General features: G+C 44.8%; 4 protein-coding genes across 18 annotated transcripts in view; 1 reads left to right on the plus strand and 3 right to left on the minus strand.

Moving 5' to 3' along the window:
• Positions 1-1,590: 1,590 nt before the first annotated feature.
• rbm4.3 (RNA binding motif protein 4.3) lies at positions 1,591-5,397 on the minus strand. Of its 2 annotated transcripts, XM_062516181.1 has the most exons (4): positions 5,301-5,397; positions 3,484-3,909; positions 2,672-3,353; positions 1,591-2,298 (listed from the first exon to the last, which is right to left on the minus strand). In XM_062516181.1, exons 2-3 carry the CDS (start codon positions 3,890-3,892, stop codon positions 2,704-2,706), a joined length of 1,059 nt encoding a protein of 352 aa, XP_062372165.1. In that variant the 5' UTR covers positions 3,893-3,909; positions 5,301-5,397; the 3' UTR covers positions 1,591-2,298; positions 2,672-2,703. The 2 variants fall into 2 exon arrangements, with proteins under 2 accessions (XP_062372165.1, XP_062372163.1); XM_062516179.1 differs by having other exon boundaries at positions 1,591-3,353.
• A 476-nt stretch (positions 5,398-5,873) lies between these two features.
• On the plus strand, positions 5,874-8,014 carry tifa (TRAF interacting protein with forkhead associated domain). Its single transcript, XM_062516408.1, has 2 exons — positions 5,874-5,982; positions 7,015-8,014. Exon 2 carries the CDS (start codon positions 7,052-7,054, stop codon positions 7,613-7,615), a length of 564 nt encoding a protein of 187 aa, XP_062372392.1. The 5' UTR covers positions 5,874-5,982; positions 7,015-7,051; the 3' UTR covers positions 7,616-8,014.
• A 1,911-nt stretch (positions 8,015-9,925) lies between these two features.
• Positions 9,926-14,018, minus strand: ponzr6 (plac8 onzin related protein 6). Its single transcript, XM_062516055.1, has 3 exons — positions 13,904-14,018; positions 13,492-13,652; positions 9,926-10,129 (listed from the first exon to the last, which is right to left on the minus strand). Exons 1-3 carry the CDS (start codon positions 14,016-14,018, stop codon positions 9,926-9,928), a joined length of 480 nt encoding a protein of 159 aa, XP_062372039.1.
• A 2,901-nt stretch (positions 14,019-16,919) lies between these two features.
• The window catches only part of fxr2 (FMR1 autosomal homolog 2), a 29,564-nt gene continuing 20,534 nt past the window's right edge, over positions 16,920-25,949 (minus strand). For 8 of the 14 annotated variants that reach the window (XM_062515784.1, XM_062515795.1, XM_062515793.1 and 5 more), the window contains 6 exons: positions 23,149-23,380; positions 21,664-21,867; positions 20,639-20,851; positions 20,117-20,215; positions 19,058-19,152; positions 16,920-18,654 (listed from right to left, as the gene is read on the minus strand). In XM_062515784.1, the coding sequence (XP_062371768.1) occupies positions 18,550-18,654; positions 19,058-19,152; positions 20,117-20,215; positions 20,639-20,851; positions 21,664-21,867; positions 23,149-23,380 (948 nt within the window). In that variant the 3' untranslated portion in view covers positions 16,920-18,549. The remainder of the gene's footprint in view (positions 18,655-19,057; positions 19,153-20,116; positions 20,216-20,638; positions 20,852-21,663; positions 21,868-23,148; positions 23,381-25,949) is intronic. The other 6 variants (XM_062515794.1, XM_062515785.1, XM_062515796.1 and 3 more) reach the window with 4 other exon arrangements.

The following is a 25,949-nucleotide window of genomic DNA, read 5'->3' on the forward strand; positions in this document are numbered from 1 at the left end:
TTTGCTTCGCATTTCCGGCTAGAGTAGCGTCACTAAATGACAAAAGTCATTTCCGTTCTGATTTAATGTTATTATTATTACAGTAAAAAGCTATTTTCTCACAAAAACACCCAACAAGAATAGCTAATTACAATAAGAACACGTTGAATATTGCCTGTGATTCGACATTCCTGACGGTCTTGTACTTTTACTTTGAATTTCTGTAAGATATATTTCCGGAATAACCAGTTATCTACAAATCTACTAACTTTTTGTAACACCATTCCAGTGTATTACGAGAAAATGTCTGGTATTACCAATTAATATTACTTCTATCTTGAGACTCTTCCCGTCACACGATTCTTAAAACCTAACCAAACTTCATAGGTTCACTGGATTGACGTCACATTTATTTAAGTGCGTCTGCTACACACCATGCATAACTTCATGACTGCAGGGACGACAGGTTAACGTTGTTTTCCATGAACTTATTTAGTGAACTAAGTTTGATTTATACATCTATTGACAATGTCTTCAACTACAGTGTTAAAACATTACAATGTTTACATGCACATTTGTGAAAGCCTCTGTTCAACCCCTGAACACTTCTGCAGGACTACAATCTATTAATATGACCCTACAAAATGGATGACTGACATGTACACAAGTTCTATCAAAATGGTGGTTTGTCTATTTCACTTTCATTTTGCTTTACATGTTTATTACCTGGGCTATGCGTTCCTCCAGAGGATCCGGGGCACATTGTACAAAGAATTCACCAAAGTGAACAAGTAAAAATGAAACTTAACTCAGATATGTTGTTCTTTTGTCTTTATTAGATGTCCACAAATCCAAATTCAAGACTTGAAGCCACTTGTTAGGAATGCCCCCTCATACTAATGACTATGGACCATGGCCAGATAACACGTCTTATTTCAGTCATTCAGCTTAATCTCCAAATTCACTTCTATCTATTCATACGACAGCAAACACCCTGAACTGAAACCAGCCTGGTTAACAGGTGTATTCAGTATGACAAGGTCAGACTTACAGCCTCTCACAGGGGTGGAGAGGGACGAGGGAACACACACACACACACACAATGCATTCTAATGACCTTTATATGGAGGCACATGCAACAATGTGAATTTAGCCTTTAAAAACAAGAAAAAGAAAAACAGAAAAATACAATTCAGTGCAAGTATTCAGTAAAGTATGGTTTACCCGACTTACCTGTTACCAGCCCATTCCGTGAACCTTTAATCAAACTGACCCTGACCTACTGTGTTTAGTTTCCTACAGAAATAATCAGGGTGTCTAAATGAGATGGTGGGTCATGTCATGACTATCACCATAACTAGGGATGGCTGGAGTAGTTTTGCGAGCCAAGATGAAGGTTACAAGGGACGCTCTGATTTACGTCGCGTCGCTGAAACAGGCGACAAGGAGGGGTCGAACAGTTAAGAGTGAGCATTTTGTTCGCTTCAGACACACGTTTGTGCAAACAGGGTGTGAGACTACGTGACTACCATCCATTTGTACATGGAAGGCAATATGAGTTATTAGCATGGCATTAAGCAGTAATAGGTCTCAACAAATTCCAAACGACGCTGCATTTCAAGACATTTTATTTAAAAAGATCTTAGCCAAAGTTCTATAAAGGGAAGTACGTACATTTCACTACTTTTAGATTAATTAGGATTTGTCGACTCACACTTACACACTCAAATCATCGTCTACTGTTTACAGTTTTAAACCAAAAAAAAAGCCTATTTAGCATTTTCCTTCACCAGATTATAAGCAATAGGCAATAGACAAAACGAATGTTGTGAAAACAAAAGTAATTTATTTTAAACGAATATACAACCACGGATGTATCAAATTAAAACCATATAGCCCATTACATTAAAAAGAATGTCAATTTTCCTTAAATTAAACTGAAAGCGTTCCGTTTCAGCTCACACAGTTAAGATACTGAATCTCAATGATGAAGAATGAAAACTCTCGTCTTGAACGACATCCAGTTAACATTTTATGCTATAAGAAGTCAACCTGTCTTGCGGCATCTCAAATTCAAACAGATATAGGTATTCTATTATGGACAAGCAGGCAGAACAAAAAATGCAAACTTTACAAGTTTTAGCCAGTAGACGGGGAAACGTGACGAGACTAAAAGCGTGTTTTAAGGACGGGAGGTCCGCATTACAAACTCTTCCACTATGAGTCGTCGCCGAACGGAACGCACGTCGCCAGACGTAGGGATGCGTTATGCGCCGTGTGCATCAGGAGACGACGACGACCTTGTCGAATAATTTAAACCTGGAAAGAGAGCAAACCACATGAGTCAAGCGACTACTATACACAAAATTGTTAATACAATTTGACTATCACACCTATCAGTTTCTGTTTTTTTTACATTCCTTCTTGGTTCAAGTTTAAGTTTGAAACGTTTACCTTCTTGAGGCAATGAACATTTTTTTCCAACCACAGAATACTAGAACACATTCTTTACGTCGGCATAACTTTTAAAATTATTGTCCCACTCTGACATTTCTTTGTTGCTGCAGTAGGCCACTCATTGTTAGGCCACTGCCATTTCCTGGGAGTAGTATGTAAACCCAGTCTTTATGGCACGGAGGGAGAATGCCTTCCAGCACACTTATCGCTTATCGCATTGCACACCTATCCTCACCTTGAGCACGTGTGTGGAGCTGGCTGTAATCTTTAGTATGAGTAGCGCGCCGGAGGAGGGGGCGGCACCCTGTCTGCGTAGGGGTCCCGGGCTCGGGGCATTCCGTACGCGCTCCGGGACATGGACAGCGGTGAGAGGCGGGAGCGCTCGTACGAATAGCCGTTGCCCGTCGGGGTCGGTGCGGTGGGTGGCGCCCGTCGGATGGGGCTGCGGTCTCGGGCAGCGTAGTAAGCGGACGGCGGAGGAGGGAGGGGGCGACGCTCGTAGGGGTCGAGTGTACTGGCGCCCAGGCGCTCTCTCATCAGGGCAGACGAGGGGGGTGGCGGGGGAGGGGGCACAGAGCTGACACGCCGGTCATCGTAGGCCGTGATGCCATACGGCCGGGCGCGGTACTTTTCGTAGTAGTCGACTACCCCATAGCCATCGCGATCATACGAGGATGTGCGATCGGGGTACGGGGCGCGTCTGGGGGGAGGGGGAGGGGGAGGAGGGGGGGCAGGGGGGTAGCCGTGAGAGACAGGGGGGCCAAACCGACCCCTGGGATAACCAGGCGGGCCGGGTTCTGGGCGGTCACCAGGAAAACGAGGTCCCCAATAGCCTGCTCTTTCTGGGGGGCCATGTTGGTACTCCTCATCGCCACCCCTAGGGCGGCTCTTTGAGATCTGAACATGAATCCTTTTGCCTAAATAAACAAGAAATTTAAAATTAACAGAAATTTTTTTTTAGAAAAAACGATTATTCCTCAATTCAACCAAAATCTTAACAGAAGTACTGAATATCTGAAATTAGGGTTTTTCACACTGCTAATTTACCTTGGAACTCAGCGTTTGCCAAGCCCTTCATTGCGTCCATAGCCTCCTCTGAATTGGGCATATGAACGAAAGCGAAGTTTTTGACGACGGAACACTCGGATACTGTGCCGTATTCTTCAAACAGTGCCCGCAATGCATCTGCAGAGCCCTTCTCAACATTAGCCACATGCAATTTAATTGGGCCCTGGTTCTTTCCATGGCTAGCCTCTACATTTATCGGTACACCGTGCAACTTATACAAATGCAAGTTGCGTATGGCTTTGGTTGCACTCTTGCGATCCTCCATGTGAACAAATGCGAAGTTCTTGATGATGGCACACTCAGTCACTGTACCATACTGAGCAAAGAGGGCCTGGATCTCATCCGTCTCCGCCTGAGGCGGAAGGTTCCCAACGAAAATCTTCACCATCTTTGGTGCCAATTTACCTGGAATGACAAAAAGGTAACCGTTACAACATTATCAAATAACTGGCAATGATCCCAGGCAAGCGCACAAGAGGTGCAGGCATTCAAGTCACTGATCTGAACTCATCACTGCTCCATAAACAATACTATGCACGTTGGATGTTGCAATTTCACATTAAAAAAAAAAAAAAAGCCCCACATCTAACACATCACAGGTCCTTTATATTTTGTCCATGGCCGAGTACACATACCCATGCATCTTCCATGAAGAAACATACTTCAAGATATTCCATCAAATGAAACCGAACATTCTCTCATTTTCTTCAACAGGCATAAATTATTTAAACAAAATTCAGTCTCCATCTAATTATACAGGCAGTTTGACCGCAGGACCTCTGCTCGATTAACGGGTCAATATCGGGTGTATGGTCGACATCTAAGTCGTATCAGTATCGTCAAAACCGAAAGCGGAAGCATGAATTACCAGGAAACTTGTTCTAGAAAATCTTGAGACCGAACGGCTTGATTTTGTAGTGGAAAAGTCTAGACTAGGACGACGATAGTTCCATCTGAAATCCACCAACTCAATATGATCGTGTTGGTCACCATGGGAAACCGTGAAGTTTTGCCTCGCAGCTGAAGTCAGCAGTCCTTCAGAGAAACTGCTAGGTAATGCACGTTAGCCAACCAGCTAACAAGACGACTGGCGCCAGTGTGTACAGGCCATTCGAGTAACGACACTGAGGCCCAAAAGCAAACGAATGCCAATATTTAAAATGCACAATAACGGCGAGCCTTTTCAAAACAAATCGTGGTATTACCACAAATAATATTACACTTGAGCTAACCAACAACGGAATCCAAAGCAAAGCAAGCACCAGAAACCCATGACGACCGCGTGCAAAAAGGGTGTCCATGTTGTTAGCCTGCTAACCATTCTGGTAAAGTTGGTTAGCATGCTAAATTAGCTACCATACACACAAAAAAATACTTCAGTTTCCTACGGTCTAAAAGTAACATAGATTAGAGCGGGAATCGAGGTTTACGGGAGAATATAAACACCAAGTTATTTAGACTTCGAAATAATTTGATGCTTAACTTCTTTTGATTCATCACCTCACATCAGTAAAAGATTAACGCAAATCCCCTCAAAGAATGAATGGAACAGCAAGTAACCGCGCGAACCTAGCTAGCTAGTGTTAGCTAACGTTAACTGACTAACGTTAGCTAGTTAGCCATATTTTAAGGAACTACGAAAGCTAACTGGCTAGCAACCTTGTTTGATCACTCGTTCTACGTTTAATGTTAACTTTGTTCTGGAAAATCAGCACATTTGGTCACTAACATTGGTTTGCAGGTAAAACTTCACTTTATTTTTAGATGAAACGTATATGAACGCAGAAGTGACTAACCTTTCCGTAGATGTGCGTCTCGGTCAAGATGGCCTCGGTCTACAATTCTCTGATGTGATTCCGTCAACCTTTCACCAGTCGTAAAATCGTTCACAGTCCGCCCATTTTCACAAAGGAACCAATCTGACAGTGATTTGTCTGAAATCTTGACCAATGAACGGGGAACAGAGCGCGTTGCAGAATATGATTGGGCCAACCCTTTCTGCCGCGATATCCGCTGTATTTGCAATTCATAAGGGGAAACATATGATTTTGTTGATGTTTTGGTTACTTTTCGGGGTAGATTTTCAGTATTTCAGAAAACAGACTTTATATACTGAGGTTTAATATATTAGTATCGAATTAGGGTTTTATACACTGAGGTCATACGTATGAGACCATAAGAAACACACTCATAAAATAATTTCCAAAACATAATTATGCATTATACATTATAAAATGTTGATTTCAGTGACATATTCCCTCCATCGTGCATGCTTTGTTGTCTTGAATAAGTGAAAGAGAAAATAGTAATCTGTGGTCTGGTGTTGCGAAACGCAGGACTAACGAGAAATGTAGCTGGTGACCGCCTTTCCTGTTGTTTGTAGGCTCATCTCATTGGGTCATATTCTCCTTCAAACACAGCGGTCGAGGTAGCTAATCGAGCATCCTTCGATGAAGTAGAAACAACGAAACAACACTGGTAGGCCTATAGTCGATCATGTTTTATGATGTGACTTTGATATGACTTAAATAATAACTTTAACAACACATTTTCATAATGTAGAAGCCTGAATGCTAAAATCCTGTGAACTTGTGAACTGTTATCATCTCAACGAGTGTGGCCACTGAATAACCTACCGATAACTGCCTAGGCGTTGTAGCCTATTTCTATATAGAATGACAAAAGGAAACAAAAGGTGCATAGGCTTTGTGTAGACTGATGAGGTAGAAACAACTGAAGTGATTGGCCTAACGGTTTAGCAAATAACAAAATCTAATCGAATATAGGCTACTTGAAAAGTTGCAGCACTTGGACAAAACTAGTAGAATAACATGGGTTTGGAGGTAGTGCTTGTCTTCAGCCTTTACGGTTGTCAGGGAGGGTGAAACTGGTCGAAACTAGCACAAAAGATCACCCTTGGAGATGTGTTGTGTTTTTCACCATTTTATCATTTGTCAGTGCAGCAATGGGGCAAAGCTTAGCCTAAGTCTATTACAGAAACCTCAATAGGCTAAAAGTTCCACAATAGTTAGTTATCGATTTCCATTTCCAGATCCCACTTATCAATATATTTGTTGATGTTGTTGGTTTTGACTGTGGTCAGTGGGTTTTGCAGTCGAGGCAAAACTATTTGGAGAGTCTCTGTAGGCTGGTCATTTTATGTTTACTTATTTAGATGGCATCTTAATAGACTATTCAAAGGAATTTGCAGATGAATAGTGCATGTAATAGATAATACCTTGGCCTACCTGCATTTAGTACAGTGTAGTACAAGAAGTGCTGAATGATGCCTTTATTTAGCCTACATACCCTTATGTCAAACCCATGCTAGTGATGTTGTTATGCCTTTCGCTAGTCTACAGTTTATCAGAGGCCCACCAGTTGGGAGCATTTCTATATGGTCTACTTGTGTGGGTCTATGCCTGTGTGAGATTTTTTGGAGTGAAAAGGATAGGCTAATCTTCAAACAATCTGTTCATAACATAATACTGTATTCGTGTCTTCTCTTAGGTTGGTAGCAAAGAGGGCGAAAGCAGCCTAACCAAACATGGCGGTATCTCAGACGGCCGACACCGAAGAGCTGATGACCTGTCTACGAATCCAGCTGTACCACCCTGAGCCTCAGAACATCTTTAGCTCTCTGCCCATGGATAATAGACTCAAGCAGGAGGCGGAGGATCCAGTGAGGTTGGGTCGGGCGGCCGAAGCATGCCCATTTGTCCTGAACGACACCAAGGTCTCTCGTAAGCAGCTGGCTCTGATGGCTTTCCGTGTACCTGGTAGTACCGAAATGCGTTTTCACGTGCAGAACCTGAGTCGCAAAGGTCGCCTGCAGGTCAATGGCATCGAACTGAGACACCTGGTGGGAGCAGAGTTGCCCGACAAGGCTTTGATTCGCTTCGGGCGGTATGAAATGCTGGTTTTGCGGGAGCCTGGGGATTCCGAGACCCACTTTGAGGTGCTGTTTGAGAGGCGAATTGTGGCACCATCGCAGGAAATGGGTGAAGGGGAGGCCCGCACCGTACCTGTGATGGAGTCTGAAGATGTTACCCTTTCTTGGAGAGAGCCCATTAATGAACCATCAGAATCAGATGAATATCAAAATTGTTAATGTGAAGGTCACTATTTAGTTTGCATAGCATACCTGTATCTTGAGTTCAAGAGTTGTCAGTGCAAGACATTTTTATATACACAATGTTTGAATCATGTATCTGTATTTATCTGTATTAAACTGTTGTCTATTTATTTACCTCACTGCAAGGTTACATATGTAATAGCATTCTTATACAGAGATTGTTATGCACTAACAAATGAATGAACAAACAAGTTGCATTTTCTTCTAAAAACCCGTGAATGTGATTCATGTCTGAAAGTCTGATATTAGTTGGATACAAAGAAAAACTGTTTTGGTACTTGTCCATTTTTCTTGAGATGTTTAGCATTTGCTCGTACAAATCATTATTCTATCTTTTTGTGCCTTAACTTGACTGAATAAAATCAGAAAATCCAAAACAAAAAGCTTGTGTGTGTGTGTGTGAGAAACTTTCTATACCATTGTATGATTACAAAGTTTCACATTTCCTGCTCAGTCGGTTTTATGTCATATCAACAAGACCAATGAAGACGCACAATGCAAATGGCGAACATCATGCGTGCAATCATCGTCGGGGTCAGATAAAGATTCTGCACGTATGTGCTTAGCATACTTTAAAAACCAGTTACTACCTCAGGCCTTTAAACGAGTTTAGACATGACACAATATGTGCATTGGTTGTTAAACTGCTACAATTCCTTTGTATCTCCTGCTACAAAACATGATATTGACTTGAGAATACAGCCTGTCTGCTTGTCTTTTCTTCAACTGACTTTTGTCTTTAAATTTAAATTACTTCCTGGTCATAATCTCAGGCACCTTTACCCTCTTGCCATTGTCGACCCCCACCCCCACCCCCTAAACCCTATACCCTATACACACATATAATACCCCCCCCCACCACCACCACCACCACCACCACCACCACCACACACACATTATCACAAAGTGCTTCTTTGGAAACTCCTCTTGCCTCCGACTCACATGTGGGAATTTCCCAGACAAGCCTTTGGATCAGCGTGTATTCCAGGAATCGGAATTGTTAAAGCAATGGGAGCATTGTAAAGTTAGACAATGGTGCTTGTAAAATACACATAACTGATACCAAGCAATTCACATTCCTATATCTTAATTCTTTATAAGAAAACATCAAGCCAAAAGTTCAGTTTAGATAGTGGCAGAAGTTTTTTTGTTAGCCTGTTTTACACTCAAAATTCTAGTCAGAATTTGATTTGAATTTGAATTTGATACTGCTCCATTGGGCTGGGATTATGGGGCGTGTTCAACCAAACCAGGAAAAAAAGGCTTCTTCACTTCATTGATAGACCTTACAACCAATCAGAGCAGCATCCTGCATTTCTTTGTCCTTGTCCTTGTACTCTGCACAACAACAATAAAGTAATCTGATTTGATCTAATCTAAAGTTCCGAGTGTGCCATGTTACCTTATTTTTGTCGTACTTATCAGTAATGCCAAAGACTCTACTGTATCTCCTTGCAAGCCAGTGTGTTTTGAAGCCATTATGTTGCTTCAAATGTCAAACGATTAGACTCGTGATCGGCTTGTGGACATGCATAAACAGTTCACAGCCAAAGGCACGGCTCTCTGCTGACACAGGTTTCCTCTCTGGTCATGCCTTGACCTCTTCTCTTGTTTTTTTTTTGTTTAAATGTAAACAGCTGCACCATTTGCCTCCCATAGGAGACACTTCATCTAATTTGCTGATGACACAGCACATACCGACATCCTCCCAGGATTGGGGGAGGCAGGTGGTCTTGGTTTGAAGGAGTTGATAATAGTTTGGAAAGCCCCCATTCACTCCCAAACATTCCTCTGATTCGAAGTTCACTTGTTTTAGTGGAAACATTTTCTGGTGAATAAGTCACTGACTGTGAATGTACTGTACTCATTATCGAAAGAGAGTTGCAAAAGCTTTAGATTTTATTTAGTATCTGTGTTCCTCCTACAATGTGAAGATGTGTGTTTCTTAAAGCTTTTGTCTTATGTAACAGAGCACCATTCCATTTGAACTTCAACACAAAAATAGCATGACAAATAGCTACATGTAGATTATTCCGCCGCATGTGTTTGTTATTTAATCAGTGTTACTTTAGTTATGCTGTATCCTGATATATATATATTTTTTTAAATGAAAATGATCAACCAATCTAGTAATCAAATAATTAACAAATAACAAAATAATCTGCCTTATTTGTTTTAAGACCAACCACCCTGACATGAACTTTTACGATCATTGATATCCTTCAGCAGCCCACTACAGCAGTGAGGAAAACCAAATGCATAAATCACCTGCACAAAATGATCACATCACTTTGGGTATGGCGGCGGGTACACTGGTACATGCAGGGGCATCACCATAGGAGGTTGATAGGCCTGTGGCACGGTGGCACAGACGGTTATCTGGGCATTGTTGAGCAGCGGCTGGCGTCTCTTCCTGACCTCCCGTGCCATCTGACACCAGACGCACCACGTGCAGCAGGTGACCATGCAACAGTCGTCACACACAGAACCCTAGTAGAGGAGTCGGGGGAGGTGTAGCACAAATGGGAAGAGGACAGGGGGTCCAAGCTCAGTAAATGTCATGGACAAAAGGCAAAGTAAAGTTGACAAAGACATGCAGTGACGTTTTTTAGCAAGACACAAAAAGAGCAGCCTCGTGGTCAGGCACCATTCAGGTGTGGTGGTGTGAGGGATGTTCAAAGGGCCATGCTCATGGACAGGGATACCCCACACTCGTAGAAAAACCAAAATGGTTCTACTGCATGCTTCATACATGGCACCCTTAAACGGTTCTTTAAACAATTTGGAAGGGTCCATCAAAGGAATCAAAGGAAGGGTTCTTTAATGCCTGTATGGTTCTTTACAGCAGCCCAAGAACCCTTTTTTTTTAAAGAGTGCATAAAACATAATGGCCAATGGCCATCATTAGTATTGTTGGGAAGGAGGGCCTATGTTATATCCCTTGTAGGTCCCCATGGCACGGTGCAAGGTTTTAATAAACCAGCACCACCTATGCAAAAAGCACTGCACTCACCAGTCTCATGTCCGAATGAACTACTTGAAACCTTTTCAAATGGGCAGTTAGTCCTATGATAAATACAATGATGATTAAAAAAGAAAGTGTTCCTTAAATGGTGAACAGACTGCAATTATATAACACTTTCCCACTCCTCCGAGCACTCAAAGCACTTGCCTTTTTCATGCAAATGCCATGCCCCGCATTCACCTATTCACACTTGGTCTCATCCATCAGTCTCAGTTTCGATGGCAGAGGCTGCCATGCTAGGCGTCAACCTGCACATCGGTAGCACTTGAGTTGAGTGTCTTGCTCAAGGACACTGCTCAAGGACACTGCAGGGTCAGAGTTCAAACCAGCAGTCTTCCGATCACTGCTGCTATCTCAAGAAAACTGACAAGATCATTAGGATCATATAGCAGCTTTTTTTTCTACGAGTGTGGGGTATCCCTGTCCCTGAGCATGGCCCTTTGAAAAGCCCTCGCACCACCACCACACCTGAATGGTGCCTCTGACCACGAGGCTGCTCTTTTTGTGTCTTGCTAAAAAACGTCACCATGGCAAGACCTTAAACCCCAGTAACAAGACAGTGCAAGGCAGTGCATGCATGGGTAAAACTGAAATTAGTTGTAGCTTTTCTTGAGAATCAGAAAAGGATGTTTATTCATCCACTATGTGTTAAAGGAAACATCTAAAACCAGGGCTGTAGAGGAGGCTAAACACAAGTAAACACAGTTTGTCCACCTCTGAAAATTTATTCAATTGCAGCTTTACACATTTAAAAACACCAAGTTATCCACATTCACAATATGTACTCATCAACACTCTACCACGTCATATTACTCCATTTAGGAACACACCTTGAGCACGCAGAGAGAGAGAGAGAGAGAGGGGGGGGGGTGACAGATACCAGCTGCCTTTTTATTGTTGATGATTGATATCAACTTTTTGATATCAACTTATCTGGTTCCCTGACCATTTATAAACTGGGAGCATGGGCCATGGTAAGCTGCATTGCCGTATCAACAGAGGGATACTTCTTCCTTCAAGTTTCGTTTAATTTATTAAGTAAAAGTAGGCGACAAGACAATTATCACTGCGTCAACGCACGGTCAGGCAACATGCAGCCTTGCATGTAACACGGCCATATCAAGTTTCATTTCATCTATTAATTAAAAATAGCCGACGAGACAATTATCCTTGCCTCAACGCACTGTCATGTGATGTAGTTGCAGTCTTAAAGTCTTTGCTTCCCTTAAACTAAGCACTATGTTCCCCGGCTCCTACTACATTCCCCACTTTGTACGGCACCGAGTAACATATAGGACTTTTTTTTAACGGGTCCTAAGCTTTCCACTTTTCCAAAAAGGGTCCTATGTTCCCCGGTATGTAGGCTATTGCAACTGGGGAACATAGGACCCTATTGGGGAAAACCGGGGAACATAGGACCAACACAGGGATGACCACACTCAACATGGTGGCTCCACAAAGCAGTTCTGATAAATGATAAGAAAGCAACACTGATATCAAAGACTCTTAGGCTGGGTGAACCCTGCCTGAACTTCCAGGGCATTTGAATTTCGCCCAGCAGCTCAGGCTAGAAATCAGCAAATCTATCTCCTCTGTTTACTGCCAGAACCTTTGGCCAGAGAGGGTTAAAGCGGATAGTAATGAAGGATCTTTGCTTTGGCTCCAATCAGAAACGGCCATACTCTAGTCCTGGCACGCTATTGGCCGGTGACCTGACGTTATCGAAACTTAAGCGACGCGAAGTGCAGTAGAAACAAAGCGCAGCCTCCCCAGACTAATATTCAATCTTAAAAGATTGAGCTTAGTATGGTGAAAACCAGACTAAAAGACTCTCTCAAGTTCATCATGTTTAATAAATGCCATGTTACGCCCACTTTGGTGATCAGTCAGCTTCTGTCTATGAACAGTATATTTGGCAATGAAGATGCAGCAGAATATGTGAAGAGCCCTGATGACCACTTATTCTATTCTCTATAACTCTTGTTGAACAAGTACAATACTTTTCTTTTTACACCAGGTTTACCGTCAGTTGTCAAATAGGCCTATTCAAATTATTGTTTTAATAAAAGTTCCCTTGAACCACCCTTTGCAAGAGAGGAAGTCCCAAAATAGAAAAAGAATGTGAAACTATTACTTCTGAGTAGATTGCTAAAAGTAAAAGTTGATTGTGCAAATGTGGAAAATAAAGGCTGGAACACACTCACACACACACACACACACACACATCACACGCACGCACGCACGCACGCACGCACGCACGCACGCACGCACACACGCGCGCAGAGAGAAAGAGAGAGAGAGAAAGAGACAGAGAGAGATGTCCTCAGGGCCGTCTCAAGTCTGATACTCCCATCTGGCGCTCAGGCCATGTGTTAAGCGGCGTAGCGTAGCACGCCATGCCAAATGCCAAGGACAACACATATATTGAGTCTATGAATTATATAGATATCACCATACTAAATGTAATCTTTTAAGATTGACCATGAGTCTGGGGAGTCTGCGGTTTATTTCTACTGCAAAAGAGGTGTCAATGGGCATAGTTCAAATGACTGTACGCTTTTGGGTAGTCCTTTAACCAATCGGGTCAACAATCGGAGTGCGCCTTTTGGATGAGCTAGTTTATGTTTGGAACCAGAAGATGTGGACAGGAAGCAAGAGAGATAGATGTGCAGGTTTCCAGCCTGAGCTGCAGGGCAAAATCCAAATCGCAGGTCAGGAAGTGTTTACCCAGTTGTCTCCCCCTTCTGGCATGATTTCAACATTCTAGACATACCATCACAATAACACTAAATGACCATAGATATAACCATTTCAATGAAATCATTACCTGAATACGGTTCCTCTCCCTCAGTGAGACCCTTAAGGCTAAGGCGATGGGGGGGACTGGTGCTGAGAAGAGGAGATCCACCAGGGGGAGACAAAGACCCTCTCCCATTTCTTGGGAAGTACGACACATGAGACATGGAGGGCACCAGAAGCCAAAGCAACCTGTACACACACACACACACACACACACACACACACACAGGTATGAGGGTGTAACTGTGAAGCCAGACAGGCATTAAAGAACTCTGTGACGTTATAGGATGGCCCAAAGACTTTCAATCTAATTCAATTGAATGACATTATTTAAGTGAACTCCTTAGTAGGTAAATCCTTTAAAGAAGTAGTTTTGTTCCTGCTAAAATTCTTTCTTTTTCCAAATATTGAAACAACTCTGAAATGGCTGTTGTACGCACAGATGCCCATGTCCTCACAACAGTCGAAGAGACCGCTGGCCCAGGGTTCCGTCTTAAGGTTCTCTGGGGAGCGGAACATGCCTGGCTGCATTGTGACTGCTGGGTACACCGCCATGGCGACGCTCTGAAGAACACAGTGCTAAGTAGGGAGAAAGTCTTCAGGGGCTCTAACTGATGGCAGAGGTGATGAAACTCTGATGGACTGAGAACACAAACAGAAATCATCTTTAATTAGATTTAGTGGAGACAGTTGAAACACAAATGACTGCTCTGAAATCAAAATTACAAAACCACTCTTTAGCTTTAGACCTTAACTCCCTCAGACGAAGATGCTTTTTGTTGTTGTTTTGTGTAGGCTACTTAATGAACTGATCTTAAACAGCAGACCTATTGCTGCTCCAACATTATTATCTATGTAGGTTTTGAGAAAATGGAGCGTCTTGGGTATAGCTTTAATATCACTCGGCTATATTTCGTATGTCAACACTTTTCAGAATTAGACACCATTTTAACATCTAAGATTTTTTTTAACATCTGTCATAACACGTACTCATTTAGCAGACTTTTTTCCCCCATCCAAAGTGACTTACAGAATCAGAAACGTTCAACTAACTTATTTGTTTTGGGAATCAATCCCTATCAACTAGCCTGAACCTCCTACAGCAGTGCAACCCTGAGAGAGTGTGCAATGTGTCTAAATCAGAATAGCCAACACATTTCACAAAAGCCTTAGAACTACCAGCAAAAGGCCCAAAGCACCGCATATAGAATATAATAGAATATACTTTAATGTCCCCATGGGGAAATTTGTCTTGGACTCATCAAAGCAACAACTGTTTATTTGGGTCACATCATTATACTCCAAACTAGTCTGACTAGTACTAGTAGTCCAGTGTAACACTAGCTGGGTACTAATGTTCCCCAGACAGCTCCAACCCCCTTTTCTAAAATTCATTTCGTATAGGCACTTTTTATCCAAAGCAACTTATGTACATTAAGTAAATTATATCATAAGAGCCATTGTCCACAGACACTAACAACAACATTCCTTATTCATGTGGAGAAGAAACAGTGCGCACACACACACACACACACACAGTGAAAACTAAGAGGGGAACAAACTAAGAATCTGGTCTACTGATTAACACTGTGGACAGAATGTCTGAACAAACGTTTTTATTATTATTATTTTTTTATCATCACCTGACCTGACATTGTACTGGAGACAGTTATAGGAGCGACAGAAATCAGAATCTCAACAGGTGACTTACTGAGGGGACGCAGCCAGGTGATGCCACGGACAGGGCGCTGTGCAGGTGAGTCGATACTCACAGGTAGGCTACAGGTGGATACAGATACACACACCTGGGGGAGGTAGGGAGCTGACAAGGCCCTCTTGCCAACGTCACAGAGTCCCATCGCCCTCAATTCACCATTTACTGGCGTCTTCATGTACATGTATGTACTATGTGTGTCTGTATATATTAATGAGATTTCCCATCAACCCAAAGATGCTGTAAACAGGATTGCAAACATGTTTTTTTTTTGTAGAAACGAAATTATTATTATTAATATTTTACCAATTACATATCGTCATCCCAATATATGATCAGAGGCTGTATGTTCATCTTAACCAGCATGTGACACACTGGATTAATATAGTCCTATAGGTTTGTGAGACTTAATTGTGACCTACAAATCAACACTCATCATACATACCACTCAAGGTGTAAACAATGAAGACAGCATGTCACAAGACCAGGCAGTCTAGAGTCTGGTTCATCGCTGCCCAGTAGATGGCGCTATTGACTAGGGTTGCTCAGGGCGACTCTGGCATTGCACAGGGCCGTAGATACAGTAGATCTATTTATCCATCTCATGGTGCAACGTTAATGATGAGGCAGATCATTGGTAAACTGCTGACAACAAATTGAAGAGCTTAATGGCAGGGGGTAGCAAAGCTTAACTGATGCAATACTAGGATATAATGAAATGGTAATGATAATAAATTCAATTAAAACTTTTAGATTAAGATATACTGAAATGGTAATGGAATATAAATTCAATTTAAACTTTTGTACTGCAGTATTTTATTTTATACAGTATTGTATTTTTTTATTTTATCGCTGAATATTTGTAGCACAACCTAAACTATATGATACATGACCAGGTTACTCATCAAGACCAGGGCCAACACACACACACACACACACACACACACACACACACACACACACACACACACACACACACACACACACACACACACAAAGAGTCATTAAGTCAGAGGAGTCAATTTAATTCCCATTTTATTCATTTTTTTCTATGATGTGGAAAGAACAACCAAAAAAAGTTGAGAGCAGAAACCAAGATGACAGTTAGAACATGAGCCGTTTTATTTGGGAAGGGGGGGGGGGGGGTCGACGAGGGCAATTCAGCATCCCACGCCTGACACCCCCCCCACACCCCACTCCTCTTCCACGCCCCACCCAAAATGGGACTGCGACCACTCCCTCCCTGTCCGCCGTTTCGACTGTCTGCCACCCGAACCCGAACCGATTTGCGCTCGCCTCTCCAAGGCTCCTGTCCGACCCAACACGTTTGAGAGGCTCCAGCGGTATCTGGACAGAATCAGTTGTGTCCCGTGTTATTTATTGGTCTATATTACTTTATTTATTCATTTCTTGACTATGCACGAGCGGAGGCGCATGAGCGGAGGCACACACCGCGCCCCCCCTCCTCCCCTCCCCTCCCCCCCCCCCCCCCGCCATTCTCGTCTCGTCTGTGGCAATCCTGCAGCACGGCCCCCTCTTTTTTAACCCCAGTGTGTGACCTTTGACACCAGAGCACAGGTGCGCCAAGGCAGCTGAACCAAGCCGAACCAAGGCAAACGAGGAGCAGACCCCCCCCCCGTCCCCCCAACCACCCCCTAGATAACCACCCAGCTCCCTCATTCAGTCCAGAGCCTGGTTCGGCTGTGAGTTATTGAAGAAGGCATTAGTGATGCTGAAAGCCAGAGCCCAGACACACTCCTTTACACACCCACGCTCCTGTCGCTCACACCCATGTGCGCCCCCAAACAAATAGGTCTCTTCCGCGAGTCTACTGCGATGGTTAGTGGGGGATCAGCCAAGAGGGTGGGGAGTGGAGCTCGGGTGTTTGTAGAGGCACTGAACGTCTCTCTGTGTGTATGTATGTGTATGTGTGTGTGTGTGTGTGTGTCTATTTTGTTGTTTATAGGAGTCTAGAAGGCGGGGACCACGGCGTGGTATTGGATTTGAGTGGCGTCAGTAGGGGGTTTGAGGGGCAAGGGGTTGTGTTTGGGCTAGTCAGAGACGGGCACCTCTCAAGCCACCAATCAAAACAAGCCTCACCTGGGCGCCCAATCCCTTCACAGCTCGGAGGGAGGGGGCGGGGTCCGCTTTGAGACCCACCCCCTGTCCCTGACTACGCTCTCAGGTCACATCTCTCTCAACTGCACACATGAACGCACGCACACACACACACACACACACCCACGTGCGCACAAAGACATACGCACCTTAAAACACTGTCTCTCGCACGCACGCACACACACACTCAACAACACAAACACTGTCCTGCCCACATCGCCTTCTCTCCCGCCCCCCGCACCTCCCCCCCCCCCCCAAAAAAAGGACAAGTGTTCTTTGTGTAACACGGTCCCTGTCTACATTTCATACTGAGGGGGACCGGTGCCCTTGAAATTCTCTTTTGGCATCATACTTCCCTGTTCTGCGAACCACCGACTCCATCCCACCCCCCCTGTGCCACCGTGGACTGTTAAACTTCAGCTTTTCACTCTCTCCTCAACCCCATCGAGACATCAACAAAAACGAAAACACACTAAAAGCAACTCCATCCATCTTTCCGTGGAAAAAAAAGATAAAGAAAACAAAACAAAAACAAAAAAAAATCTCAAGTTTTCTCTTTTTTTTCAAATTCAAGGCACAATGTCTCTCCGTCCAACCCAATCTCTCATGCCTGGCTAACACCACCGTAACTGCACCGCACTGCCTGACGGACACCTGTCAGTCAACTCGTTGGGGTCCCGCCCAGCCCCACGCCTCATCGATAATCACCTCAGATCTCCCTTTTTCATCTCCTCCCATTTTCTTTTTTTTCTTTTATTTCTCTTGCCAACATTGTTTCAAAGATGTGTCTATCTATGACCAAGTGTGATCACAAGCCTCTAAACCAGTGAAACAAAACAAAAACAAAAACGAACAACAAAAAAAGGACAAAAAAATAAACAAAAAAAAGTTAACAATAACAATAGTCACGTCCTGTTTCTGAGTTCAGTATGTCATTAAAGATCGAGTCGTATCCACCAGCTTATGTTTGGCAAGCTAGTCTTAAATAAGCTCTAAGTACTGATAGATAGGATAAACATACATCATTAATGTGTGGTTTTTTAATTAGATGCGTTTGTCGTTTTTTTGTGGTTTTTAAAATTCTTTTTAAACATCTCTCGTATGGATTCAGGTTTTTGAAGTCGATTTTTTTCTCACTCATCTGTTTGATAGGATATCTTTTTTTTTTCTTTGTTACGCAAATGCAAGCAGGGACAGATAGTTTGCCGTGATGTCTTGCTCTAGACGCTGGTCGTGACTGGCGCGGAGGGCGCTCTACGAGACGCCGTTGACTAGGGCCTCGCCCGCGTTGGCCACGCCGTTGCTGGGGGAACGCTTGGAGGCCGCACGCTCCTCCTTCTTATTGGCCGTCCCGTTCTCCTGAGAGGAGAGAGGAGGAAGAGGAGCGGCAGCGGGAAGAGGAGGAAGAGGAAAAAAGAGGAGGAAAAAAGAGGAGGAAAAAGAAGAAGAGGAGACTTGGATGAGAACATGTCCACAAATCCTCACACCTCTACATCAATTCTCGTTGAATTACTCGTGTCATTATACAACAAATGCGTGTGGACACTGCAGCAGGGTTAAACACTCTCATCATTAGGCCCATCAGAAGAAAACATGAAGTATTGGCTGCCTCAGGACTCTGAACATAGATGTAGCTCTACTACATGAGGTGTAGGAGGGTGACCGGTAAAAGAGCGTGGCACATACCAATATTGTGTGTGTGTGTGTGTGTGTGTGTGTGAGTGGTGTGTGTGTGTGTGTGTGTGTGTGTGTGAGCAAGTACCTTAGTGTGTGGGGCAGGCTGTGTCTCCTTCTCCTTTGGGGGAAGGTTCTGTCGACTCTGAGACTCGGGGCGAGAGATGAAGTCTGCCACAGTCACTGTGGAAAAGAGCGCGCGGACACACACACACACACACACACACACACACACAAACAAAAGAGAGAGAGACTCAGCACTGGCAAAGAAGAGGGTGCAATGAAATCCACAGCCATTAGGGCCTTCTTTCCACTCAGAGAGGCCTTGAAGTCTGTCCGTGTGTAACGGGCAAGCGTGACACACACACAAACACAGGCACTGACGACCTCCATGTGTTCCACCCTCTCTGGATAAAAGAGCTCCGTGAGTCGCTAACGGAGCATCCTAACCAGGGATGTAGTGGAGGCTTAACGCAAGTAAAGAATACATTGTTTACCCACCTCTTATTTTACGACTACATCCCTGATCCTAATAGCGTCCAAACACCCGACGATCGGATAAAAATATGCCCCCTTCTGTTGAGTCATATTTCTCCTTCAAAATAGCGGAGCAATCGACGCGAGCGACAGAAAGAAAAGAGAAAGATCTGACAAATATGGCGTTGGATTATGCTGCATAGCCGTGTTTCACATTGCTTATGGTTAGGACATGCCAATTGAAAACGACGTAATAAAAGTGAGTTTCGCACCAACGCTGGCTCACATCGTGGGTAGTTAAGGGTAGGGTGTTAGTTTACATACTGTAGCATGGCTGAGTTTCTTCAAAACATACCTCTTTCCCTCCTCTCAAGGTCTAGGGAAACACTTCAAGATCCATTCAAGGTAAAATGGCTGAGTTTCCATCATCATACATCTCCCCCCTCTCCTTTCTTCCTGCCTTTCCACGCACTCATCCTCTCATAAAGCACTCCTCTTTTCACACAGTCTCTTTCCATTTTCTTGAATCTTTCACTCATCTCTCTCTCTCTCTCTCTCTCTCTCTCTCTCTCTCTCCATCCATCTCCCACCCTTTCACAACCCCTTTCTCTCCATCATCCTTCCTCTCTCAACCTCTCTTTCTCCCTCCCTTTCATCCCCCTCTTCTCACCTGGCTGTCTGTCACGGCTGGTGGATCCACCCTCGGGACGGTTGGCACGGTTACGGCGACGGCGACTCCTGTTTCGGCGCTGGGGCTTGCCGTCCTCCTCTGAACCGGTGAGAGAGGAGAACCATTAATGGCATAGCACCATCACCATCTCTTACTGAGATCTGCCTGGATGCTGAGGTGGCAAACTAGTGATTTGTTTTCACACTGGTGAAAAGTCTATCAGTGTTCCCCGAAAAGCAGACAAATGATGTCCACAAAATGCCCTGTTGTGGCCACACCGCACCAAAAGGTATTTTTTCTTACCGTCACAGAGGAGTGTAGTAACTAAAGCAGAAAATGTTAAAAGTATAAGGAGCCGAAAGACTGACACAAACCGGTTAACGAGAGTACCAAAACAACGGCAGATTATTCAAATTGATGATCAGTCAATTGATCCGATTGGTTATTGCAGCCCTGCTTGATGCTATCCCTTTCCTGTGATGCTGTGAACTGTGAACTCTGAACTCCGACCCTGGACCTCACCTAGTCCATTCTCACTGGCGGCGGCCTGGCCATCGGACTCGCTGGCGGCGGCGTCCATGACGCTGGGGTCCTGGTCGGTCCGGCGGCGCCGGGAGCGTCTCCTGCGGTCGTTGCCGTTGCCGGCGCCGGGGCCCTCGCTGGCGTCGGTGTCGCCACCAGGCTCACCCTCGCCCTCCAGCAGAGAGTACGGGTTACTGTCTGGGTCCCTCAGCACTGAGAGGGGAGGGAGGAGGGGGAGAGGGGAGGGAGAGGGAGAGGGAGAGGGGAGGGAGAGGGAGAGGGAGAAGGAGAGAGAGAAGGAGAGAGAGAAGGAGAGAGAGAGAGAGAGAGAGAGAGAGAGAGAGACAGAGAGACAGAGAGACAGAGAGAGGGGAAAGAAGGAAAGAAAGAGAGAAAGAGGTGGCGAATTTAGCATCGGGGAAGCGTGTGGACTGGTATTCATATTGGTGGACAGTTTTGTGTAGGTGTTTGTGTGTGTGAGTGTGCGCATGTGTGAGATTGGCATGATGATCGATCATGGTCTGGTTAGTGTGTGTTAGTGTGTGTTAGTGTGTGTGTGTGTTTGAGAGAGAGAGAGAGAGAGAGAGAGAGAGAGAGAGAGAGAGAGAGAGAGAGAGAGAGAGAGAGAGAGAGAGAGAGAGAGAGAGAGAGAGAGAGAGAGAGAGAGAGAGAGAGAGAGAGAGAGAGAGAGAGAGAGAGAGAGAGTATAACCATGTATTCGCCTGAGCTGATGGGAGTTCTTGCGATGTTGATGCATGCAATGCTTGGTGTGTGTGTGTGTGCGTGCGTGCGTGCGTGCGTGCGAATATACGTACTCTCTGCGTGCTCACTTGAGCTGATGGGAGTTCTTGTGATGTTGATGCATGCAATGCTTGGTGTGTGCGTGCGGATATACGTACTCTCTGCGTGCTCACCTGAGCTGATGGGAGTTCTTGTGATGTTGATGCATGCAATGCTTGGTGTGTGTGTGTGTGTGCGTGCGTGCGTGCGTGTGTGCGTGCGTGCGTGCGTGCGAATATACGTACTCTCTGCGTGCTCACCTGAGCTGATGGAGTTGTTCTGGCGTGGGCCGGCCCCTCCGCGCCCTCTCCCGGTGCTGTTGCCGCGTCCCCGGCCCCCCCGGCGGGCGCCGCGCTCGTCGCCGCCGCCCCTCTCCACGCCGCGTGGCCGAACGTCCCGCTCGCCCACCTCCTCCGACTCTGAAGCGTTGGAGAGCTCGGAGTTAGTGCCTGTTGGACGGACCGATCGTGCAGACAGACAGAGAGACAGACAGACAGGAAGAAAGACAAACAGACAGACAGGAAAACAGACAAACAGACAGACAGAAAGAAAGACAGAAAGACAGACAGACAGTTGGATTGAGACGTACAGACAGGACTCGGCAGACATAATCAGAGGATCTGAGCAGCTACAGTATGTGGTCAAGGGAAAGTACTTCTCTGACGGGGCAATAACAGAACTGAAGTACAGGTTGGGTACATTTTGCTACATATGGTGTCAGAAGTGGAATGCCCTGCAGCCTAGCACTACAACCACTACTACTACCGTAATTTCCCTACTATTAGCCGCGGCTTACACGTTGATTTTGCAAAATTCCTTCAGCCACGAGGTTAATACACCGCGGGGCAGTTTATGGTATTAATATGGCTTCGTTACTTTTAACTTGCATAAAACACTGTCCTGCGGCTAATGCACAAGCATACCCAGCATACATCACTGTATGTACACGGGGTCTGTTGCCACAAGCCGCAAATGATCAACGAACTGATCTCAGATACATGATCCTTACACACAACCTTTATGATCTGACAACTTCAAAAGACACTTGCATCCTTGCCTGCTGATTATTCCGCTTGTGCATAACACGATGACGGAATAACCCGTTTCAGGGGCGAGATGATCAGAACAACAACAAAAAAAACGTCCTTCAGGCTACTTCTATTGTTTCTTCACAACGCCCACACACGCCACCTTTAACAGCCACAGTGCTGCTCAGTACAATCCGAGTCTTTTGGAAGTCCTAGTTCCATGCAATCCACACCATATGTTCAGACAGGACAACACAGAACAGGCAACTACATGCCATCTTGACACAGTGTTCCACTTAAGTGTGCATTTATTCATTGTAGGCAGCCAGGAAACACGATAAGAAAAGACGACATAGAAATCTGGAAACTGATAAAGAAACCACAGGTTTTTTTTTACATGGGGCCATTACGTGCATGTTGATCATAAAGTGACGTTACTCTAATTTTAAAACAAAACAAAACAAAAATAACAGCTATGTTAATTGAAGGGGATATTTGATGGGAAATATGGTATATCTGGCCTGATTATTGCTGGCTTACATCTGTTAAAATGTCCTAGAATTGTTCTGAGAATTGCTTTAAAAAGCTTAAACTACCATATTGTAAGTCTCGCTGTTTGGCTAAAAAGCGACCTACAAATGTAATGTAATGTAATATGGCTCATAAGAGAGAACAGCCTCATGGGAAATGTAGTTTCCTCACCATAGCCAGAGTACTGGGAGTTGGAGGCCCTTCGCCCGCGGCCACGGCCCCCGTAGGTGCGCGAGGTGTGCAGGTTGGCGGAGTTGGTGCTGTCGTCGGTCGTGTAGCCTCGCTCGCGGTCGCCCGCTGCACCGCCCGGTCCGGAGCGGTTGGCGGGAGCGCGGTAGCCCACGCCGATCTGACGGAGCTGCTCGTCGATCTGGAGACGCTCCTGACGCAGCTGCTCAACTTCCTGTCCAAACAGGAACAGAGGGGGAAGGATGAAGTCAGGGGGATATTAACACACGAACACGCATACAAAACCACACACACACACACACACACACACACACACACACACACACACACACACACACACACACACACACACACACACACACACACACACACACACACACACACACACACACACACACACACACACACACACACACACACACACACACACACACACACGAGTGTGTGGATATGCAACACATGCATACACACTATTACTAAGTAACATTTTTTGGACGTTTTGCCTGTATTCAGAGAGAACAGAGAACAGTCACCGGACGCAAGTGGCAGAGAGACGGATTGAGTGGGACAGGGAGATGACCACTGGTTGGATTTGAACCTGGGTCCCCGAGGGAACTCTGACCTGAATGTAGAACAGATGCTGCAGCCACTTGCACAGTAGCTCCACCCACCGATGCTTTGTAGATATACTGACCTCTGTGGCCATCAAACCAAATATAATGTCCTTCAAGCCCACAATCACGTAAACAAACACTCACCAGTCTTAATATAAAAGACAGAGTCAGAGTAGGGGCAGTTCAGAATGGTGTTTATTAACCCTCCTGTTGACAGACAACAGCTGGTGTTTATAAACTGGAGTGTAAAAGCCGGCACGATCCAGCACTAGTAGTACTGGCACCAGCGTAAACCTAAAGGGCTCGATCATCTTCCCTCTCTGCAAACATGAGTAGGTCAGTGTGTAAACCTATAGGCCTTGATCATCTTCTCTACGTGTAACCGTTAGACAGTGAATAGCTATAGGCCTTGATCATCTTGTCTGTGTGTCACTGAGTAAGCAAGTGTACACCCATCATCTCTTAGCTCTGTGCAACTTTGAGACGAGCAGAGTAGTACAGCCGTGTGTAGCCGTGAGTATGTCAGTCTAAAGTTATAGGGCCTAGTCATCTACATCTAACTGTACATTGGACAATGTATACAGTACCTATAGGGCTTGATCATCTTATTTACATTTACATAGATAAGGATCTTATCTACGAGGGTGAGTATAGGGTCATTCACACAAGAAACACTCGCTATAAAGAGAACTATAACTTCAACAATAAAAGTGTCCACACCCACCAAGGACAAGGAAGTCTCTGTGAATGTGATAGTAACATTCTATGGATTCTGATTGACGGTCAGCTTTTTATCATTCTAAAAATCTCTCTGAAAGTGAGATTCAACGATATCGTTCTTCATGTCATTGGCCGCGTTTCCCAGATTCGCTAAGAAGCTCTTAAATGCTAAGAACTTCTTAGAAGCGCTCTAAGAACGTTCTAAGAATGCTCCTAGGAAGTTCTTAGCACTTAAGAGCTTCTTAACGAATCTGGGAAACTGTCGAATCTGTAACTGTCGTTACAGTTTGTGTGTGGATATGGTCATTCATATTAGCTAGAGCGACACTTTGTTTCCTCGTCATTAGTTAGCGTATAGTTATCGTTCCTGGTGTGAACGGCGGTTAAGAAAGCATATACCTTCATCAACTTAGCTATGTGTAACCGTGAGCAGGGCGGGGTTGGGAGGGGACATCTGAAGAGGCGTCTCACTGGTGCTGGTGTCAGCAGGTGAGTAAATAAGTGAGTATACGTATATGTGCAGTGTGTGTGTGTGTGTGTGTGTGTGTATGCAATATGTGTGAGTCTGTGTATATGTGTATGTGTGTGTCTAATATGTAACGTGCGTGTGTGTGTTTGTGTGTGTGTGTGTGTGTTAACTGGCAGCAGTTAATGATGATGAAATGTGGGCAGGTGAGACAAGGATTAAGGATGTGTATTTAAGTGTGTGTGCCTGAAAGTGAGTTTGCCTATCAATGAGTGTGTGTGTGTGTGTGTGTGTGTGTGTGTGTGTGTGTGTGTACACTAGTGACACTACGTCTAAACTTACACTATGTGCAAGTGTGTGTGTGTGTGTGTGTGTGTGTGTGAGTGGCAAATGGGGATTGGTGGTGGGGGATGCACCTAAGAATTCAACAGCTGCTGGTCCTACCAACAGCTGAAGAGGGGGGGTATGTGAGAATAAGGCTGGTTGGGTAAGTCTAGGGGGTGGAGGCTTACGCCAGGGGCTATTTAGGGAGGCTGAAGCACCTCTGATAGGCCTGAAATTCACACTCCACACAGCCCCCCACATCTCCCCTACCCCCAAAGTGGGGCTGTTAGAGAGGGCTATTTTTACGCAACGGAGGGGGTGAGGGCAAATCAGACTCGCTCAGCACCTTTCCTCCTGTGAGAGTGCGGAGTCAGGTGACCCTTCCAGAATGTTCCGACAGTTCCTACCCCTCTCTCCATTTAGAACCAGAATGCCTCCGCTCCATATGCTGCTGTGCTGTGCTGCACTGCACTGACATGGGCACTGAGGTCTTCATTATCATGCTGGTCTAATCAAGTAACGGATAATGTATGGCCCGCCAGTCATTATCGGAAAACAACTTATCCAAAAACGTTATCCGATCCAAAATGTTATCCAATTAAAAATTAAATTGATACCGTTTCATGGATTTGGCAAGACACCGGACAACTTGAAAGTTT

This window comes from Sardina pilchardus, chromosome 16 (genome assembly GCF_963854185.1).
Source record: "Sardina pilchardus chromosome 16, fSarPil1.1, whole genome shotgun sequence".
Classification (NCBI taxonomy): domain Eukaryota; kingdom Metazoa; phylum Chordata; class Actinopteri; order Clupeiformes; family Clupeidae; genus Sardina; species Sardina pilchardus.

What these genes read in the sequence shown, in the direction of transcription:
- rbm4.3 (XM_062516181.1), bottom strand. Translation starts at nt 3,892, where the DNA reads ATGGTGAAGATTTTCGTTGGGAACCTTCCGCCTCAGGCGGAGACGGAT. An exon ending in GGCAAACGCTGAGTTCCAAG is followed by an intron (nt 3,354 to 3,483) that starts GTAAATTAGCAG and finishes TTGTTTATTTAG; the next exon opens with GCAAAAGGATTCATGTTCAG.
- tifa (XM_062516408.1), top strand. Translation starts at nt 7,052, where the DNA reads ATGGCGGTATCTCAGACGGCCGACACCGAAGAGCTGATGACCTGTCTA.
- ponzr6 (XM_062516055.1), bottom strand. Translation starts at nt 14,018, where the DNA reads ATGGCGGTGTACCCAGCAGTCACAATGCAGCCAGGCATGTTCCGCTCC. An exon ending in TTGTGAGGACATGGGCATCT is followed by an intron (nt 13,653 to 13,903) that starts GTGCGTACAACA and finishes GTGTGTGTACAG; the next exon opens with GTTGCTTTGGCTTCTGGTGC. An exon ending in GGGAGAGGAACCGTATTCAG is followed by an intron (nt 10,130 to 13,491) that starts GTAATGATTTCA and finishes CTCCTCTACTAG; the next exon opens with GGTTCTGTGTGTGACGACTG.